Below are 19770 nucleotides of genomic sequence, written 5' to 3' on the forward strand. Positions count from 1 at the left end.
AGCCGGGGCGCCTGACAAGTCCTCGTCTCTAATAATACTGGACGCTAACAATAGTAGGAAGCCTCATGAGGCCACTATATAGCCAGCCTGTAGGATAATCACCACGACAAGCAAGAATCAAGAATTCTTGTGCCTCGCTGCGAATTGACAGTGACGTTACGGGCAGCGGCGGTGGAAATTGAAAAGGCGGGACAACCCTGAGCGGTGAATTGGTGGTGGCTGGCAGAAGGCCCAGCCCTGTTCGCCTCGCCAAATCGACAGCGGCTAAGCCTAATTTGGCCTGGACCATTTTGCGACGGCGGGCTCCATTCTCTGTCCCGCCCATCGCCGCGCTGCACTTGGAACACTTCTACCTTCATGACATTCACACAGGGGCCGCAATACAACACTGTCCGGCCATAGCTGGCGCGACAAACCTGCTCGCCGCCTGGATGCGAAAAAGGCAAAGGGTTCGCCACGGAATACGCATTCCTCCAGCACCTATCGCCCGCGCGCGCGCCGCGTGACTGCCAGCAAGGACACCGAGACCCGAGCCCCGACGACTTTGCAGGCCCGTAACTCTATCGCACCGCCCACGCCCGCTCACGCCCGCGACCACGCCCACGCCCATACAATGGAAACTTTACGCCTTAAAGCTCGCCCGCCCGTGGAGGAGGAGATTGAAAACTGGGACGATGACGACTTTATGATTGAGGGCGACGACCTCACCGTCAACAGCCATTCAACTTCCGCCAACGCCCCATCGCACCGCCGGGATTCCCATTCGTCCTTCCGATCCGACTTCGAGTCCGTCCACGGAGAGGAGGAAAAGCAGGTTCTCCTCCCAGGAGACGATGAAAAGTCGACACTGGACGCCATAGCGGCCGCAGAAAAAGCCGGCATTCCCATTCCCAAAAACGTGCCGCCCTCGGCCTTGATGGGCGGGACAATCAAGAGACTTGGGGGAAGGAAAATCAAGAGGATTATCCAGGAGGATTGGGTCGACGACCTGGAGTTCCCCGATGCCGGTCAGTCGCTTCAGATCAAGCCCCAGGACGGCTCCCAGTTTCCCGAGGTTTTGCGCCAGGTTAGCAATTCGGTGCACCCAAGCCCGTTAAAACCGGTGCGACCGTCGCCTACGTTCGCGCACGAGGAGCGTAAGGAACAGAGGCCGTCGCTCCCAACCGGGCTACTCAACCTAGACCGCTTCCGTGATATGGAGGACGACGACGACTTCTTTGGGGACGGCGCCGCCACTATCAAAGTGGCGAAGAGGCGCGAGGCGCCAAAACCCGTCCCAATGATAACGCCTCCGACCCCTCAGAAGAATGCCGGCGGTGATGACGACTTTGAGTGTGATCTCGAACTCCCAGTGGATGGCAAGCTGCGGCTCTCTACTCGGAGGGAAATCCCCAAGACGCCGTCTATTAACACTTTGGACGACCTGGATTGGGCAGAGGGAAGCCTGGGGACCAGGTTTGGCGGTACTCGACGCGATGGTCGGTCAAATCGGAGTTCATCTGCCTCCGCTCTCAGCCCAAGCATCGCCAGCTCCATCACTGCCGAGAGCGAGGACGAGACCTTTGACGGCCTTGTCCTGCCCAATGGCCCTCTCGACTTTGAGAGCCGGTTGAGGCGCCGTCGGCCAAGTCGCTCTCCCGAGCGAATAGTCGAAGAGCCGTCCAAGGAAGCAAAGGAAGAGAAGGAGGACTTCCTCGCGGGCCTTGACCTTGGCGACGTAGAGGTTTTTGATTCCAAAAAGTTGACGCTTCATCGCAATATCCAGGTCAAGGAAACGAGGCCAGCCAGCCCGTCCCGACCCAAAACCACAGTTGCCCTCAAGTTCACCCACAACAAACCTGTCAATGTTTCCCGTCTCCCACGGCCTATGGGGCCGCCCATGGTGAGCCACGAGCGAACACATACGCAGTCATCACTAGAACCCGTATCGGAGAGCGGAGGGCCCATCACGCACACTAGACGCTCCTTGTCACGTCTAGGCCACTCGGCTCAGTCTTCCGTCACCAGCGTGGCCACACCCACCACGCCATCCTCTGCCCACTCTCTGCCGCCGTCAACTCCGCGTAGAAAGGAGCTTGGCCAAAAGACATCCACCATCTCACTTAGAAATGAGCCGACTACCACGAGTGCCCAGCTGCTCCGACTTAAGCGGTCGCTGCCTGCGATGAGGCCCCCTCAGTCTCCAGCCCGGCCGGTGGTGTCTAGAGGATACGAACGGCCCCCGTCGAGGTCAGAAATGGCACCGCGGCCCCAGTCCTCGATGCGACCAAAGACTCCCGTAGAGCGGATGAGGACTTCGGAAAGCTCCGCATCTCAAGCCCGGAAGCCCCCTGTGCCGTTCCTGCCAGCCGGCGCGTCGGCCTCACAGTCGCACAACATACTTGCTAGGAGCTCTCGCGTCTTCCGCCGACACGATTCAGAACATAGCATCGATTATAGGCCAAACTCCCGAGCTGTCTCTCGCTCGACAGTCCGATCACCTAGTCCGCGAAAGTATCGTCCGGGCGAAAAGGCCGCTCCAGAAGGAGCCTGGCAACAACTCAACAAGCCTCGGCGGGCGAGGCACTTTGGCGACGGCCATGAACTTGACGGCTTTGACGATCTCCCCACGTCAAGCCAGGCAGAAGCCAGGTACTTGAAGCAGCCCATCACAGGCGGACCCAAGGCGCAGATGCGCAGCAGGATGTACCAGAATATCTTACCCGACCGAACCATGACGCCATCTCCCCAGCTACCATACTCTCCCGCTCGTATGGACCACGTACCGAGCTTTGCTCGCGATACCGCCGCAAGCCGAATTGCCCGGGAAACGAGTCTTGCCCAGCGCACTCCATCCGGCGCCCTTGCCCCCCTCACAACACAACGCGTAGCCCAGCTGTCGCAGAGGAGTAACTTCAACCCACAACCCCCGCAGTCGGCGGTGAAGCCGAAGAAGTCGCGGCGGACGCCACAACTCAAGCCTCATCTAATAGCCAATCTGAACCCTCCCAAAGATCCAAAACGTAGGTCTCGATCGATCGGGACTGATCAAGTCATTGAATCGCTGCTAACATGGCGTGCTGCAGTGGTGAAAGGGATGTGTTACAACCCGGAGACTTTCCGGTGGGAAGGCAACGACAACGTGTTGAGTGCCTTTGACGCGCCTGCGTCGTCGCCGTCGACGGCATCGGTGCCGCAGTATCTTATGCGAGAGCGGGAGAACGCCACGCCGCGCCCGGCCTTGATCACCAACTTTGGCGCCAGCAAGGGCGTCCAGGTGGTGGGGGGCATGGTGTTTGACCCGCAGAACATGTGCTGGCTCAAGCTTGCGCCGCAGAACGGCGGCAAGGCGGAGCAGCAGCAGAGCGACCCGTTGGACGGGTTCAACGGGCTCGACGACGACGAGGATGTGTTTAAGGACATCCCGGACCTCGAAGACCACACGCTCGAGTTGAGCGAGGGCGGCCACGGCCGCGTCAGCGACATTAAGGACGACTGGCTGGTGGGCGAGGAGTTCGACGTTGGCCCCGAGTTTGTGCGCCGCCAGCGCGAGGAAGAGGAGCGCTGGCGGAAGAAGTGCCACCTCTGGGTGGGCGGCCAGGCCGAGCGCGGCGACGCCTGGAAGTGGGCTATCCGGGACATTGTCAGCCAGAGCGCGCTGGCCGACTAAAACAAAACGGGGCGGCGGGCCGAGGGTTATGTTTGCATGAATAGACTACTGTGCTTTTGTTTTGGGTTAGCCCTTTTTGATAACGAAGACGACCTCTTCTTGGAACTTGATGGGTTTCATGGCGGCAAGCAGTGTACGGAAATATCTATAGAGGTATTGTAGGCGTCTGACTGTCGAGTACAAACGGGCTTGTATGGCTGGAAAAGGTCTGGTTGGTATCTGAGGGTGTTTGTTATTGGCGTTGCTTGTTGCGGACGGTTAGGTCTGCACTTGTTCGGTGGTATTCATGATAGCTTCTGAGGGAATAGATGGCATTTTCAGGGCGTCTGCGAGATTTGCATAGTGCTGGCTCTGTTGTGTGTGGAAAGCGCCTTTGGTATGTTTAGTACCTCGATGAGATACAGTACATACGGCTTTTGAAATTACTATAGTACCTTCAAATGCTTCAAGGTTCTTTTTGCACGTCACTAGCAGTCGTCTTGGTACACCACATTAATTTGCCATGGAATGTTCTTAAGTACTCTCTCCAGATTTTCTACTTCAGGGTTCGTCCATCGCGAGGAGCAAGTAGTGATTTCTCCAGATTTTCCTGCTCCGACCGACTGTGGGGGAAACGTGGAAGATGCTGTTCCCGCAATAAGATAAGCCACCCAGCCATCCATCTCACCAAGCTTATGGAGGGGTGAATGCGTCCATGCGTTCATCACTGCACGTAGGCAAGCAACAAACGACACTCCCCACCTACTTACCGACCTGCATAATTTCGTAAGGAGCAGCACGATCAAGCCAGAGTCGTATTATATTTTCTAACTGCATCAGACAGAGGAGCCCAGTGAGCAAACATAATCTTGCTGCACATTCTGCTGCTGCACATTCTGCTGCTACTCATCGTCTCGACCAACAGCAAACACACCTTTACCGATCGATCGATCGATAGCTCAAAACGATGGCCACCGAAGTCTCGTTCGCCAAGAGCTTCCTCGCCGCGCTCGACAGCAAGCCGCAGAAGATCGGGCCGGACCACGTCGAGGATGCGCGCAACTACCCGGCGAGCACGCCCGTATGTCCTTACTACCTCCCCCTTTTCACTTCTTCTCTCTAGCACATAGCACAACCATCCCCCTTCCCCCAGAACAAAACTAACGTGGGAACGAACAAACAGTACACGCTCCCGCGCATGCCGCGGGCGATGAGCAAGCGCGCACGGCCGGAGACCGCCTCCGCATCCGTCTCTACACCAGAACCCCTAACGCAACAGCCAGCGACAGCAACAGTGCGGGTGCGCTCGCTGCGCAACCCGCCCGTGGACGTGACACTCCCCAAACAAGCACTCACGACATCGCTGGTGGACATCAAGGCGGCGGTCGGTCAGGCGGCAGGGATCCCCGTGACAAAACTGCGGCTGCTGCATAGCAAGAAGCCGGTGGCGGACAGCAAGGCGCTGTCTGACGTCGTTGCTACCTCTGCTTCACAGGCAGGAGATGCACAGGCAGGGGGCGATGATGTTGTCATCGAGTTTTCGCTCATGGTCATGGGGGGTGCTGCGGCCGTGAAGCAGTCACCGTCACCGTCACCGTCACCCTCCCCATCACCAGCACCGGCACCCTCTGCCTCTGCATCAGAATCAGGGACTGGAGGAGGAAAAGGAGGATACCCAGCTAGTGTCGTTGCGCAGGGTGGCTTGAGCGGCGCGGCGGTGCTGGAGACGGACGAGTTCTGGGCCGACCTGCGCGGGTTCCTGCAGCAGCGGATACGCGACGAGAAGACGGCCGGGGAGTTGAGCTCGCAGTTCCGCAGCGCGTGGTCGGCGGGGCGGCAGGCTTGATTTTCTTCGTTTCTTCTCTCTCCATCTTGGTATACAATCATTAGATGGACTATCGAAGTACACATACACACACATACTTGGACTGGTAAAAGTAAGAAGTGCTTGCAAGTGAAAAAAGACTCAAGCGCAAACTCGGCAGCCGGGCGCAACAGCGAGAGAAAGGAACTGGAGCTTGCTATTCCTACCATCCACAAACCGTCATATGCGTGTTTCATTTCCACTGCTACCATTTGCGTGCGTACATGGCTGTGGCTGGTCTCTTACAGACTTCTCTGTCTTTCTATCTCTCAGTCTCACTCTCCGTGTCCGTCATTTCATCCGTAACCACTGTTGTGCGAAGAGCCAACCGTTTTGAGCTGGTTCATGTCCACCATCTCCCGAGTCCCCGTCCGTCTCCCTCCGCCTTGTCTCTCGCAGCCTTCCATTGCTTCACACACACACACACACACACACACACACACACACCAAAGCAATATCCGACTGCTAACTGACTGCTGCTGCCGCTGTCTGTCTGTCTCTACTACGTTGCCTGCACGTTTATTTTCTTTTTTCTTTTTTCCTTTCTCAAGTGCACGACCCGAGAGCTGTTGTTGCCGCCACCCTCCCCGCCGCCGAGGAAGAGGGCGCAATAGGAGAAAAAAAGAGAGAAAAACCAAGCACAGCGCCCGTTGGTAGCGCCACACAAACACGGACGGCACGCGCGCACCAAACGTGGCGCTGGAGACTTATACGGCGGCCTCGCCCTTGCTGACCGACTTGATTATCGTCTCGTACTCGACGTCGTCATCGTCGTTGGCCTGAAACTCGGGGCCGAGGCCGTTGAGCGAGCGCTTGAGCGCCTCCTTGGACGAGGCGTATATCATCTTGGCCTGTGTCATGGGGGGTAACTGCGGTTAGCGAGAGGCGTGACAGGGCGGTAGGAGAGGTCTGCGTACAAAGATTCCGGCATCGTCCGGCGACCAGGCAATGAAGGCGATCTTGTTGCTGTAGTTCAGGGCGCGAATTCGTTAGTTGATTTTTTTTGTTCACTATCTATAGTTGATGATGAAATGCCAAGCCCGCCCCTCTCTCTACGGCGGGGGGGCGGTGGCTTGTGAGGAGTGCACATACCGGATGCCCTCGCCGGAAGCGAGCTGGTACTCAAAGTCGTAGACGGCGAAGCGGGGACCCTTGCCGATAGCGCCCTAGAGGAAGCCGAGGCCGGTCAGCATTGGAACGGGGGGGGGGTCAAAATAAAAAAAAAAAAATAAAGATGGCCGCTACAAAGCTGGCTCGCGGCGCAGTTTTGGGGTGCTCGTGCGGGGGGGGGGTAACCAGTTTTAAAATAAAAAAGGGGGGTGAGAGAGAGAGAGAGAGAGAGAGAGAGAGAGAGAGAGAGAAAGAGAGAGCGCGTGCCTACCGTCTTGCTCTTGGTCGTCGCATTCACCAGCTTCTCGCGGAAGTTGTCGTAGTCTTCAGTCTCATCATCCTCGCTGGTGCTGTCGACAACGATGTTCTTGTTCTCGTCGTCGAGCTTGTAGATGATGTACTTGTACTTCTTGTTGATCTTGAGCTCGTTGAACGCCTCTATGCTCTCCGGGGCGACGGTAGCTCTGTGCATACACAAAACGTCAGTCGAACTGCCAGCGCCTATTTATTTGCGTGGGGGTTGAGCTCCGCATCCTCCCTCTCCTGTTTCCTCGACAGCTTTCCCCCGTGTTCCATCGCCGTGTTGGATGCGGGAAGCCGGGGAGTAGCAGGGAGAGACATAGAGACTCGGCAGCAGGAAGGTTGGCGGGCGCAGGCAGGAGCGCAGGTGGACTGACCCAGATTGAGACTGCGTACCACCAAGCACGGGTCAGCAACAGCCAGCAGCAGAGTTCTAAGCGCAGTGCAAATTACCATGGTGTCGAATGTGTTTGGTAGTGGTCTTTGGTCGGGGAGCTCGTGAGCGATTGGAAAGGTAGAGCTAGGTGGGTTGCAGGTCGTCAGTGTGGGAGCCGGGACGGGAGTCGGGCAAGGAGGGGTCGGTCGCAACTAAGATTGCCTGATGCGAAAGGGGAGGAGCAGTTTATAGGCGGAGCGTCCGACTGACTGCCCTGGGCTGCCTTCTGCTCGTTGGGTTAGGCACTCACGATCAAGGGGAGCAGTGTGATCCGATCAAGCTGGTAGACAGGGCGCTGGGTGCGATGTCTGTCAAAAACAAGGCGTCCGCAAGTGAGGCAGGTCAGGTATGTAGGAGGCAGGAAGATAATTGGTACAAACGAAGTTTGGGTGTGCGATAATCAAACTCGATGAGGGCGGGGCTTGAAAAACAACACACCAAGGTTGCGTGGTGGGGTTACTGTTACGGATACACAGCGGCGGTTGTCCTGGCGCTGGCGGCGTTGGCGGCAGGGCACCAGCTTGGAACCCAGCACAGCGCGGGCATGGCATGGCATGAGCCACAGGGTTACGTTATCGGCGCGGGGTAGCGCTGCAGAAAAGAACTGGCCAGCCTAGGCACCCCGGCCCAATTTTCTGTGACGCCATGAGGCACCAGCAACAGCACCACCAGCACCGGCAGCCGTTCCTCAGGCTACCCCTTAACCAAATTCCCCGTGTGGATACAATCTCTCTGCCTGTCGTGAGACGCCAGCCGGTGCGACGAGATGCAGCGAGATGCATACACGTGTAGGCCAGGTAGCAGCCAAGCCTCGTGTTCCTACGCGTCCAGGTAGGTAAAATCTGTCTGCCTCGTTTTCGACTCTAACCCAGCGTGATTGTATTATGCAACGCCACCAAATGGTGCCCTTAAGGAATATGGATACAGCTATGAACACAGACAGGGAAGTGGTAGAGAGGAGATTACATGGCACATAGTACAGCCCATAACACCGAAACCAAATGCTCCCCCTCCCAACCCAGTCGCCGTAAAACAAATAGCTTCAGTCAGTCTGATCAAACAGCACCGCTTTTTACATCATGCCGCCCATGCCGCCCATGCCGCCCATGCCGCCCATGCCACCCGCCGGCGGGCCGCTCTTGTCCTCGGCCTCGACAATGGCCACCTCGGTTGTGCCGAGGAGCGAGGCAACGCCGCTGGCATCGACCAGACCAGTCCGGACAACCTTGAAGGGGTCGAGGATGCCGGCCTTGATCATGTCGACGTACACGCCCTTGGAGCTGTCGAAGCCCTTGTTGAAGTCGGCCGCGTGCTCGTCGGTAAGCTTGCCGACAATGACGGAGCCCTCGAGGCCGGCGTTCTCGACAATTGTCCGCGCCGGCTTGGTGATGGCGTTCTTGATGATGGTGACACCAAGCTGCTGGTCAAAGTTTGTCGTCTTGACGTCGTTGAGCGCGTTGCACGACGCCTTGATCAGCGCAGTGCCACCTCCGGGGAGGATGCCCTCCTCGACAGCAGCGCGGGTGGCGTTGAGGGCATCGACGAAGCGGTCCTTCTTCTCGCCCACCTCCACCTCGGATGAGCCGCCAACCTTGATGACGGCGACGCCGCCAGAAAGCTTGGCAAGACGCTCCTGGAGTTTCTCCTTCTCGTAGTCCGAGGTCGTGGGGTCGCTCATGACGCCACGGATCTGCTCGCAGCGCTGGGCGATCGAGTCTTTGCTGCCTTCGCCGTTGAGGATGATGGTGTCCTCCTTGGTGATGGTGATAGAGCCGGTCGAGCCGAGCATATCGACCGTGGCCTTGTCCAGCTTGACGTCGAGCTCCTCGGAGAAGACGGTGGCGTTGGTGAGAACGGCGAGATCGCCAAGGATCGACTTGCGGTTGTCGCCAAAGCCGGGGGCCTTGACGGCGCAGACCTGGAGCTGGCCGCGGAGCTTGTTCAGGATGAGCACAGCCAGAGCCTCGCCGTCAATGTCCTCGGCGATGATGACGAGAGGGCGGCGGAGCTGGTTGGAGAGCTCGAGCGAGGGGATGAGGTCCATGGCCGACGAGATCTTCTTCTCGGAGAGAAGGATCAGGGGCTTCTCAAACTCGACCTTGTGGGACTTTGTGTCGGTGATGAAGTAGGGGGAGACGAAGCCGCGGTCGAAGCGCATGCCCTCTGTGATCTCGAGCTCGTCGTTCATCGTCTTGCCCTCCTTGACCGTGATAACACCCTCCTTGCCGACCTTCTCCATGGCGCTGGCAATCAGCTTGCCGATGTGCTCGTCACCGTTGGCGCTGATGGTGGCCACTTGGGCAATCTCCTCGCTTGTGGTGATGTCGCGCTTCTGCTTCTGGAGGTACTCGACAACCGAGTCAACAGCAGCCTGGATGCCGCGGCGGAGGTCCATAGGGTTGCAGCCGGCAGCAACGTTCTTGACCGTCTCGGAGAAGATGGCCCGGGCGAGGACCGTGGCAGTGGTGGTGCCGTCGCCGGCGACCTCGTTGGTCTTGGAGGCGACATCCTGCAGGAGCTTGGCGCCGAGGTTCTCGAACTTGTCCTTGAGGGCGATGGCGCGGGCAACCGTGACACCATCTGTCCAGAGTCAGCACCGTCTAGAAATGTGTAGTTGTCTTGAGGGGGACCAACCCTTTGTGATCTTGGGGGAGCCATAGCTGGACTCGATCAGGACATTGCGGCCCTTGGGTCCGAGGGTGGTGGCTACTGCCTTTGCGAGGGTCTCGACGCCTGCAAGGAGAGATGCGCGGGCCTCGACGCCGAACTTGAGGTCCTGCGAGAAACTGTGTTAATTTATATGAAGCAGAAGCTGGATGGTGTAGCCTTACCTTGTGTGCGAACCGGAGCTGCTGGGTCGGGCGGAGGCGAGCCGCGGCCGTCAGAGACGACGAGACCGACGCCCTTGTCAATGCGCGCTGCATCTTGTGTGCGTGTGTATTAAGGAATGAATTACGGATTAGAAGGGTGGCCGCGGGAATGTGGGTATCACAGTCGTTGGAGGTTTGAAGATGGGAATGAGCGAGAGAAAAAAGTTTGGATCGTGATGCTTAAGCAGAGAAAAAAAACCCAAGGTTCACCAATAGAACGGCCCGAGCTCCAATTGGTGCTAACCCGTGTTGGGACTAGGCCCAGTGGTGCAGGTGTTTCTGGAATCATCGGAGCCCCACCGCTTCATCTCAGAGCCGACGGCGACGGCAATGCAAGCACGCTCGAGTGCATACATTGGTGCGTGATGCACTCTTGAGCAAACTGCATGAGTTCCCGGCCTGAGACATTCTTTATTTTCCTCGTCTTTTCTCCTTCTTGTTTTTTATCTATTTATTTAAGAAACACGCCAAATATTGTTTCCTGGGACAATTGTCAGCGGTTGCTTCTCCAACTCTTGGTACACCGGCAAGTGGAGCCGGGCTGGTGCTCGACGCAATGCAGCTGGCAACTAGCCCATTGATTGCCGCTCAGAAAACGGCCTCGGATCAACTGACAATCGTCGACCTCGACGCAAACCAAGGTACCACCAGCCAAGGGCATAACACAACATCGCAGTCATTAAATCGCCTAGTCCAGGCTTCAGCCAGCTCTGACTTATTGGGGGTTCAGCAAAAGACTGCCAAGCCTGGATGAATTGGTGCGTGTTGCGACAACGGCAGATCGCTTACGAGTAAGTCATTGATCAGAGCATAATTGCTAAAATTCATTGTTGGTTGTTCTCTCTAGTCTCTATTATGCAATTTACGCCAGAACTGCCCTTACCGGTATTTTTATGTATCTGGAGGCTGTTGTGGTGAGAATGAGAAATGAGCGACTCGGCAAGACGTAGAGATGTTGAACTTCCCAACAGAACGAGTTGATGCAGTGTCAAAGCTAAATATCATCCTCTGCGGCTCAGCCCTTTTGTTCGTGTCTTGATGCCACTTACGTGAGGAATGCCTGGCTTTTTTTTGGGCGTGTGCTTTGCGCACGCGGAGTGTCTGTCTCTTGACGAGGAAGGTCTTGGCGGCATTCAGGGGCTCTTGACAACGTAGCTTTCAACCCCTGAGCACTACCAAGGCAGATATCATGTGCACATCGGCCATGAATTAAACTCGGCAAATATAATTCTAGTGTTGCTAATTACAAGGTTTCTAGGGATCGGGGCTGCATCGTCTAGTTTGCTCTTCCAGCCTTTGAGACGTGAGCGGTTTGCCATTTTCAGGGGTTTGTTGACGGCACAATGGGTAGCCAGATACGACCACATATGACAGGATAGTCTGGCTGCTCTTCTCCATTCCGTCTTTCGTATCTCTAGGTAAACCCGTCAGTTGCACACAGGAAGGATGAAGACGTATGGACGATGAGAATGCGTCTTTGTATGTGTTCATCTGGAGTCGTTGTCGTCTTCCCTCTGCCAAACCGACATCATGGCCACGCCACCCTCACCTTATTGTCGTGCATTCTTTCTTCTCCATCTCACGTCTCCCTCACAATAGTAACTGCCGCTTGCCACTTCCACATGCTGCCTCTTTCGCAGCCCTTACATGACCACGCCTCTATTCCGCAACTAGATGACAAAGAATCGTCGGACCATGGCTAGTGACTATCTAGAATGCCTTCTGGCTAGCCTTGGCACTCAGCCTTGGCATATTCAACTACATTGGACGGCAGAACTTGCTCTTAATCACGCCTGTCATCTCTTGAATTTTCCGCGGCTATTGTTCTCTTTTCCTGTGCGTTCTCATGCCCGCCTTGTGTTCCTGAATCTTGTATCACCTCCATTTAAACCCTTCTACACATATTCCTCCTTCACCATCTTCACCACCCGAGCTCTTCACGCCGGCCTACTCCTCCTTCTACTCTACTCGTATCTTCGCGGTTCTTGAACTCTGCCCCTTCTTGATATATACCCTTTCCAACATAAATGCCCAAATCAAAACATCGCTTCTGAGCAGCAGCCAGCATCATAAACTCCCACTTAAAGCTATCTCCTTCTTCCTATCATCAACCAGCGTTTTCCTCGTTGGAAGAAACCTGAAGGCCATCCGCAGCCTAGAATACACCGTGTCTGTTCTCCCTGACTTCTACTTTCTCATCTGCCTATCCATATATCAGACTTGGCTCACCAGCAGAGCCGGGCAGGTCCTGTGACCGCTCTTTTCGGCAGGCTTGTCACACGCCCTCTCCCCTTGTCACAATCACTTCACCTTAGCCCTCCAGCTCGGGGGCCCAGCTACTCCTGTAGCTGGTTTTAAACTTGAACTCTGCCTGAGATGGCCCGAGAATTCCACAACTTCTCTTCTACATCATCACGGCACATTCAGGGAAATTGTCTCGTTCACCACTATCACACTTGGTACCCTATCACAGTTGGTAATAGCTCACAGATGTCCAGAAACCCCAGCTTGTTGTAGAAGAAGCAGCAGATAATCAGCAAGCAAGAACGAAAAGGCTCTCCACAAGCTGCGGGATGAGCGAGGAATGGGGTATCTCGTCGACGCAACACCACAGAGTGAGTAAAACACCTACACCAGCACCGAAGGAAGGCCCTGTGGCCCTCTTCACACCCTCCCCAACAAACCCACAAGGCTCTCAGTCCAAATTCAAGCGACGCCTTGGACGCCCCAAACAACCCCTTGTTCGCAATCATGCAACGCCTCGGCCGCATACAAGCAAATCCTCGAACAGAACCAACCTGGGCGCTGGACTCTGTGTCACACAAGCAACGCCTTAACTAGAATCACGTACGCCTCAACCTCGCGCAAGCAACGCCTCAACCAAAATCACGCGACGCCTCAGCCCTTCACAGCAACGCCTCAACTAGAATCACGCACGCCTCAAAATCTCGCAAAACAACGCCGTGGTCAGAGTCAAAAACGCGCTTGAACTAGGCCAATACACCTAGTCATAAAAATAAAAATAAAAATCGAAATAACAATCTGCTGCCCTGCCCACCCGGGGGGCCAACCAAGGCAGGCGACAGGCGTCTCAACTTCCTACCGAGGCGTCAGCGCGGGCCATGGAGGCTGTCAACGGCAGCCTCCCACGCCGGACGACACTCAGTAGTACAACCCCTTGCCATCGTCGAACTCGCCCCGCTCAACCAGCCCGTGCGGCTCCGTGCCGTACAGCATCTCCCAGAAGAAGCCGCTGTGCTCCTGCTCCTCCTCGGCCATTTCCTCGCCGCCATGGGCGGGAACGCCCCAACCAAACCGCTCGTCGCCATTGCCGATATTCGCAGCAAGATCCTCCTCGACATGAACTGCCACTGGAGCTGGCATGGCCGGATCGCTGCTGCTAGGCAGGTCCTCCTCGGTCGTCGCGCCGCTGTTGCTGGTGCCCTTCTTCTTGGCGACGGCGACCGCCGGCAAAGTCACGGGCAGCACCTGGAAGAAGTCGTCGTCCTTTTGCGCACCGACCGAGTTGGACGACTTGGACGAGGATGCGCGCTTCTCCTGCCGGTGCGCGGGCGTGGCTGGCTGGTCGCCATCGGCTGCGGCATCGGTGCCAGCATCATCGACGACGGCGGGAGCAGCAGGCGAGTCGTCCTTCTGCTTCTGTTGCTGCTTAGGCTCGGCAGCGGTAACTGAAGGTGTAGGTGCGGCTGGAGAAGTTCCAGCGCCAGACAAGAGGTTGGCTAGGCCGTTGGCGCTCGACAGCTGCTGGACGAGGTTGGCGAGCTGCGGCGCGATGTTGCTGAGCATGGCAAGGTTGGCGTCGATCGGGGCAGCGGGTGTGGCTGCAGGCGCAGCGGTGACGGCGGCGGCGGCACGGCGAGATGACGCAGCGTGCTTGCTCTTGCTCTTCTTGCTTTTGTGGCCCTTGTAGGCGGCGGCAGCAACCGGCGGCGAGACCAAATTGCGGCGGCGCGGGAGGACGGGCAGCTCCATGTCGTCGTCGTCGTCGTCGTCATCACCATCCAGATCGTCCGCAATGACGACAGACTCGTCGTCGCTTCCGCGCTGGTAGCCCTCCTTGAGGCTCCCCATGTGGGCGGTGGCGCTGTCGCTGCTGCTCGAGGTCATGTGCGAGAGTGACTGCGAGTGCGACTGGACGACTGCGGCGGAGCGGCGGCGGCCCAGCGACGGCGACACCTGCGTCTCCCACAGCAACTCGCAGTGGGTGTCGGTGTCGGTGTCGGTGTCGGCCTTCTCGCGCTTGACGGCCGAGGCCGGCTTCTTCTTGGCCGACTCGCAGCGGTGACTGCCGGCGACGTGGCGGGCTGGGGCGGCCATGCGGCGGGCACGCTTGGCGCTGTGGCCAGCCGGAACAAACTTGCGGACGACCATGTGGTCGTCTTCGTCGACGGCCATGTCATCGTCGTCGGCACCCTCCTCTTGCTCGTCGTCGTCATCATAAAAAGTCGCCGCAGCAGCGCGCTTGCCGAGGGGTGAAGCCGGGGCGGAGGGGGGAAAGTCGCCTGCGTCGGGCAGGTTCCACTTGAGGTCGTCCATGGGTTCGTCCCATCTGACCTCGCGGACTGACGTCTTGTCGACGCCGTCTGGGTGGGCGCGCACGAAGCCGCGGATGTCATGGTTGACGGGGGCCACGACGCGGGCGTTGTGCTTGGCCGACACGGGCGGGACCAGGTGGCCCTCGGCCACCAGCGCGCTGCGCAGGCGCACCAGGTGCTGCTGGACCGCGCCGCCCGTCGAGCCCGGGTGCAGGCGGTGGGCGATGGCGTCCCACGGCAGCTCGATGCTGCGGCGCGCGCACTCGTACTGGATGTGCAGGAGCACTTTCTCCGCCATGCGCGGGCCTGTAGAAGCAAAGGGAAAGGGGTTAGCAAATCAGATTCAAAAGAAATAACCATGACAACACAGCCCAACAGCCACAACGACCACAGAAAGTCGGGCCGAGAGAAAACGAGCAAACCCGACAACGACAGAAAGGAAGAAACAGAAGAATACTAACGGTTCCAGGTGATGAGGTTGCGGCCCTCAACGCGGCCGTTCTTCTTGCGCTCCTCCTGCTTGATGGGCAGATGCGTAAAGTTCCACTCCTTCTGGGCGGAGGCACCCTTCTTCTTCTGGCTGCCCGTCGTGGCAGCAGCAGCGGTATTGGTAGTAGCGCGCTTGGGCGTCACGGGCGGCGCGAACGGGCTGGGAGACGGCGACTTGCCGCCGCTGCGGTGGACCTGGGCGGCGCTGCTCTTGCCCGGCTTGGCCGGCGTCTTCTTGCTCGACACCATTTTGGTGTCTTTCTGGCTGAAAGAGGTCTGTTAGCTTCATGGCGAGACGTTTTTCAGGGGCTGATTGGCGTGTGCCGGAAAGAATGAGGCGTGGAAATGAAATCCAGAGGTCTGCGAGGGCAATTAAGAGGGCTAAAAAGGGGATTGAGAGGCCTTGCAAGAGAAACTACCAGGCCCCACAAGATAAATGTCCAGCCCGCGAAACGAAGGCATTCAGACCCGAAAGTGCCGACCAGAACAAGCCGAGCCGCCCGAAACGGAAGCAATTGGCTATGCCGCCGTCAAGACGGGACTTGACGCACCGAGTGCTCGGTCGAATCTCAAAGGTACAGAAACAAAATGGGGGGGCAGTAACCGAGGCAATCGTAAGCCGTTTCTTGCTTGCTTGCTGCTCGGAGAAAGATATCGAAACAGAGAATTTCAATCCTCTCTAGAGCGCTCGACTGCGAGGTAGGGTGAAGTCATTGACTTTTGCAGGGGGGGAAAAAAAATAGACGCAATCACACGAACCAGCTGGTCAGCAACAGAGACTGGAGGCTCTGCTTCTCTTGAAGGTGCGGTGGTGCGTGGGCAGCAATATTTGTGAAGGCGGGTTGGAGTTGTGAACAAGGTAAGGTAAGGTAGGTGAAGTATGGTACGATCTCTTTGATCTTTCGAGAAAAGTCAGCGAGCTGCGACAGCGAAAGAACTCTTGAAATGAAGATCGAGGTTTCGGAACGAAAATTCGAAAAGATTCCGAGGCTCCAAGAGGAAGAAAAGCCTTTTAAAGTAGGCACTGCGAGGAGGAGGAGGAGGAGGAGGGGGAAGAGCGCACAACGACTCTATTGTGGCATGGGGCCCGTGCACTACAATAGGAACCGCTTCCTTTCCTGATCCTGAGAGTGTGCCTCTCGGAGAACAATAGGAAGGGAAGGGGGAGGGGGCTCGAAAAAGAGAAGCTTGCGGGCAGAACAATGCTTACAGGAGAGATCGGCGATGACGGCGAGGTTGATGTCAATATCGACGGCGAAATACTCAATGGGCACTGCTCGAGCGAACCAGACTCTGCAAAGCGCGGGGGAGAAAAAAACGACTCTGCAAATCTGGGGTGTGGTGTGCGTGAAGGAAAGGATTGGAGGTTTGGCCGCCGACCTACGCGATATACCTACTTACTACCTACCTACCTACCAATTGTGGACCCCTCTGCGCACCTCGATGGCCTCTCCTACTCTCTAGGACTGCTGGACCGTGCGCAAGTCGCGCTGGCTTGTCGAGGGGCAAGGCGTTGCAGGCTGGCCTGGGTGGTTACCGTATTGGCCGTACCGTATTGACGTCAGGGGGGCCCCTTTCACGGCGGTGGTGGGGGAGGAGGGGGGCTGTCTGTTCGACATGCTCACTGAGGATGGCCAGCAGAGCCTCTGATATTCAAGCCTAGAGGGCCGAGCCAGGCGTAGATACAGCGGGGGGCACTGCGAAAACCACACCTGGGCAACTATATGGAATGAAGACATGCACTTATGCTGTCCCATTTTTTGTTTTTGAAAATCAAACACTGCAAGACTAAAGACTGCCACGCACATCTACATATCGCCCTTCTGCCACGGCTGGCGGCCGGCCATGGCTGCTCCCCTCTGACTTCGTCTCGACAAATTGCTAACAACACTTGAGCTGAGCCACAATTCCGTTCCAGCCCGTGGCAGCAGCAGCCAAGCTAACCAACTGCCGGTTACTTTCACTTTCTAGGTCGTCACAACGCAGATCCGACATGCCGTTTGAACCCCCTCGTCCGGCTCCTCGGGAATGGTACCAGACCCCAGTGCGTCTTGGCTAAGGGCGCGTACTCGGGGATGGTGGCCAGGCCCCACCGCAGGATGGGCGGTGCTGGCGTCGGCGGCAGCAGCGCCCGGCTGCTCAGCATGGTCAGCAGCATGGACCACCCGTCGTCTCTGCGGTTGGTCGACTGTTGTTATCCTGTCGCTCAGCTTTCTCTCTCTAAGCAGCCAGGGTTTTACGTCATGTAATGTCCCCGGTGTCTATAACAAAGCAAGACGCTCTGTTTCTGGCAGAGACAAAAAGAGAGAAAGAAAGAGAAGGAGAAGGAGAAGGGGAAAAAAAACAAGGCAATCTTTGCTGCTTCTTTCTTGCCAGGCATCTAGAACACGGGCTGCCGTCAATGGCGACGCGAGCGAGGCAGATGACGATAGGGGCGTTGCGGAAGCCGCACGAAAACCGGAACATGGGCAGCCTGCGAGCCGGCTGGATGCCATGGCAAAGGTGTGTTGTGTGTAAACTGAAAGGTCTGCGGGATAATAATTATGGAGAAGGTCGTCTCTTTGGTATTTGGGCTGCCTGCTGCTCGAGTCGAGGTCTTTTGACTGAGGTAGAGAGAAGTGGTGATGAATGAAGGACGAAATATGAAAATATATTTATACCTGTCTGTCTAGCCACGAATAATTACTCTCTCTCCCCCTACCTGTTCGAGTCCCGGAAGAACCAGTCGTCGTGTCTGACATTGTTACCGTGACTGTTGCTGTGACCACACACCTCAGAAGCTCAGACCGGGCGCTTGATTATGAGTGGCCGCTCATCAGACTCTACAATGATTAATTTCTTGGGTAAAGCAGTCCCGACTGCCCTTTGTTTGAAATTGCGCAATGACTCTTTAGTAGAACCGAAATTCAAGACTGATAGCAAACAGGTTTAGTATCTTGGCTAATAATTACTACTTGTTTTACATATTCTCAGTCTCGCAGCTGAAACTTGAAACCCTGCAATGAGAAATTCAATATATTCGGGCTTCTTGCGCCGCATGAAGTCAAAACAGAATTCTAATTAGCCAAATCAACGCTTAGGTTACGGCAGACCGAGGGACGGTAGAGTCATGCCAAGAAAATCCAAGACACGGGCCGGTGGACCCGCGGCAAAGTCTATTTAGACATCTTATTTTTGGCCCCCTTTTTCCATCTCTCCGCTCTAATTAACTCCAGAGACAAATACAAGAACAAAGGCTACCCGGGTATCTAACTCCACTCCAACTCCACCATCACTGACTAGTCACTCATGCTCATGTCGCCGCCCGAGTCCGAATCCGACGCCAGGTCCCAGGCAATTGGTCTCGACGGGTCATACGTGTCGTCATCAACAGCCTTGCCCTTGCCCTTGCCCTTGCCCTTGCCCTTGTCCTTGGAACTCGCCTCCGCCTCCTCCGCCTTCTCCTTCCTAGGGGGGTCGTACAGATCATCATCAGTCAGAGTCAGCGACTGCATGGGCCGGTGGCTGAGCGGCTCGGGGTAGGTGTGGTTGAGCGGCGGCCGGAGCGGCGGCAGGTCCGGGAGGGGCTTGTACAGCAGGGCCGCCGAAGTGGGCCCGCCCACGTCCGCGTCCTGCTTCTGCCGCTTCGCCCAGCTGTCGTCGTTGAATAGCGACGACGGCCCTCTCTTGAGCGCGTTGAGCGAGGATTCTAGCACCGCCAAGTAGTTGTCGTCGGCCGCCGACCGCTTTGAGACGAACGGCTGCCGCGGCGGGTCTACGGAGAGCGTCTGGAACAGCGGCGGCGACGATAAGCTGCCGCCCGTGTCCGCGAGCGACTTGTACTGCGACCGGTACAGCGAGGGCGACGTTGAGCCGCCGCCGCCCGCATCCGCGTCCTGCTTCTGCGGCTCCGCCCAGCTGTGCGCGTCGGACAGCGACGGCCCCTTACTGAGCGCTCTGAGGGACGCTTCTAGCATTGCTGAGTAGTTGGCGTCGAGCGGGTGCCGCGGTGGGAGCGGCGGCGGCGGCATCCACGGGTTGCTGTTTCGCGGGTTGCTGCGCTGGGCTCCGACGGCTAGAGAGCTGGGCGCGACGTCTATGCTGGGAAGAGTCAGGCTTGTGGGCGCGGCGGACTGCGCGGTGATGCTTGGCAGAGTCAGGCTGTCGGTCGGCTTAGGGGCCTTCTTACGCCCCATGAGCTGTTTAGTTTGTGAGCTTGAGATGTATTTGCACACGGTTAAGAGAGAGAGGGGAGACGTAATTACCATGCATTTGCCGCACACCGAGTCCGGGGCATAGACATACTCGCCGCAGATAACGGTGAGGTCCATGAAGAAGTGGCAAGGCCACCTGTTGAACGAGGCGTTGAGGTCCATTTCGCAGTAGCTATGTGTAGTCTAGTTATCGAAGCGGTGCCTGGTTTGTTTCCGACCAGTTGCATAGGTAAATAACACTACAGTGTAGGAAAATTTAGGCGTATTGATACCTCGGGTTCTAGCGGCGGCGGTTTTCGCCAGTCATACATCAGAGACCAGAGG

General features: G+C 57.0%; 4 protein-coding genes across 4 annotated transcripts; 2 read left to right on the forward strand and 2 right to left on the reverse strand.

Moving 5' to 3' along the window:
* The first annotated feature begins 249 nt into the window (after window positions 1–249).
* On the forward strand, window positions 250–4074 carry B0T26DRAFT_727102 (uncharacterized protein). The gene is made up of 2 exons (XM_060442846.1): window positions 250–3002; window positions 3066–4074. Exons 1-2 carry the CDS (start codon window positions 614–616, stop codon window positions 3647–3649), a joined length of 2973 nt encoding a protein of 990 aa, XP_060291654.1. The 5' UTR covers window positions 250–613; the 3' UTR covers window positions 3650–4074.
* A 521-nt stretch (window positions 4075–4595) lies between these two features.
* On the forward strand, window positions 4596–5474 carry B0T26DRAFT_656470 (cell-cycle control medial ring component; the record flags this gene model as incomplete). The annotated part of the gene is made up of 2 exons (XM_060438711.1): window positions 4596–4709; window positions 4812–5474. The coding sequence occupies 2 exons, from the start codon at window positions 4596–4598 to the stop codon at window positions 5472–5474; spliced, it is 777 nt and encodes a 258-aa protein (XP_060291655.1).
* Window positions 5475–6199: 725 nt separating this feature from the next.
* B0T26DRAFT_756054 (TCP-1/cpn60 chaperonin family-domain-containing protein) lies at window positions 6200–10262 on the reverse strand (the record flags this gene model as incomplete). Its single annotated transcript, XM_060446039.1, has 7 exons — window positions 6200–6343; window positions 6410–6458; window positions 6585–6658; window positions 6874–7066; window positions 8415–9918; window positions 9973–10114; window positions 10170–10262. 7 exons carry the CDS (start codon window positions 10260–10262, stop codon window positions 6200–6202), a joined length of 2199 nt encoding a protein of 732 aa, XP_060291656.1.
* Window positions 10263–13370: 3108 nt separating this feature from the next.
* On the reverse strand, window positions 13371–19608 carry B0T26DRAFT_875713 (uncharacterized protein; the record flags this gene model as incomplete). Its single annotated transcript, XM_060448073.1, has 5 exons — window positions 13371–15070; window positions 15226–15514; window positions 17289–17388; window positions 18533–19431; window positions 19498–19608. 5 exons carry the CDS (start codon window positions 19606–19608, stop codon window positions 13371–13373), a joined length of 3099 nt encoding a protein of 1032 aa, XP_060291657.1.
* Window positions 19609–19770: the final 162 nt, after the last annotated feature.

The sequence above is a fragment of the Lasiosphaeria miniovina genome, assembly GCF_030549165.1.
Source record: "Lasiosphaeria miniovina strain SMH2392-1A chromosome Unknown B0T26scaffold_7, whole genome shotgun sequence".
Lineage (NCBI taxonomy): Eukaryota > Fungi > Ascomycota > Sordariomycetes > Sordariales > Lasiosphaeriaceae > Lasiosphaeria > Lasiosphaeria miniovina.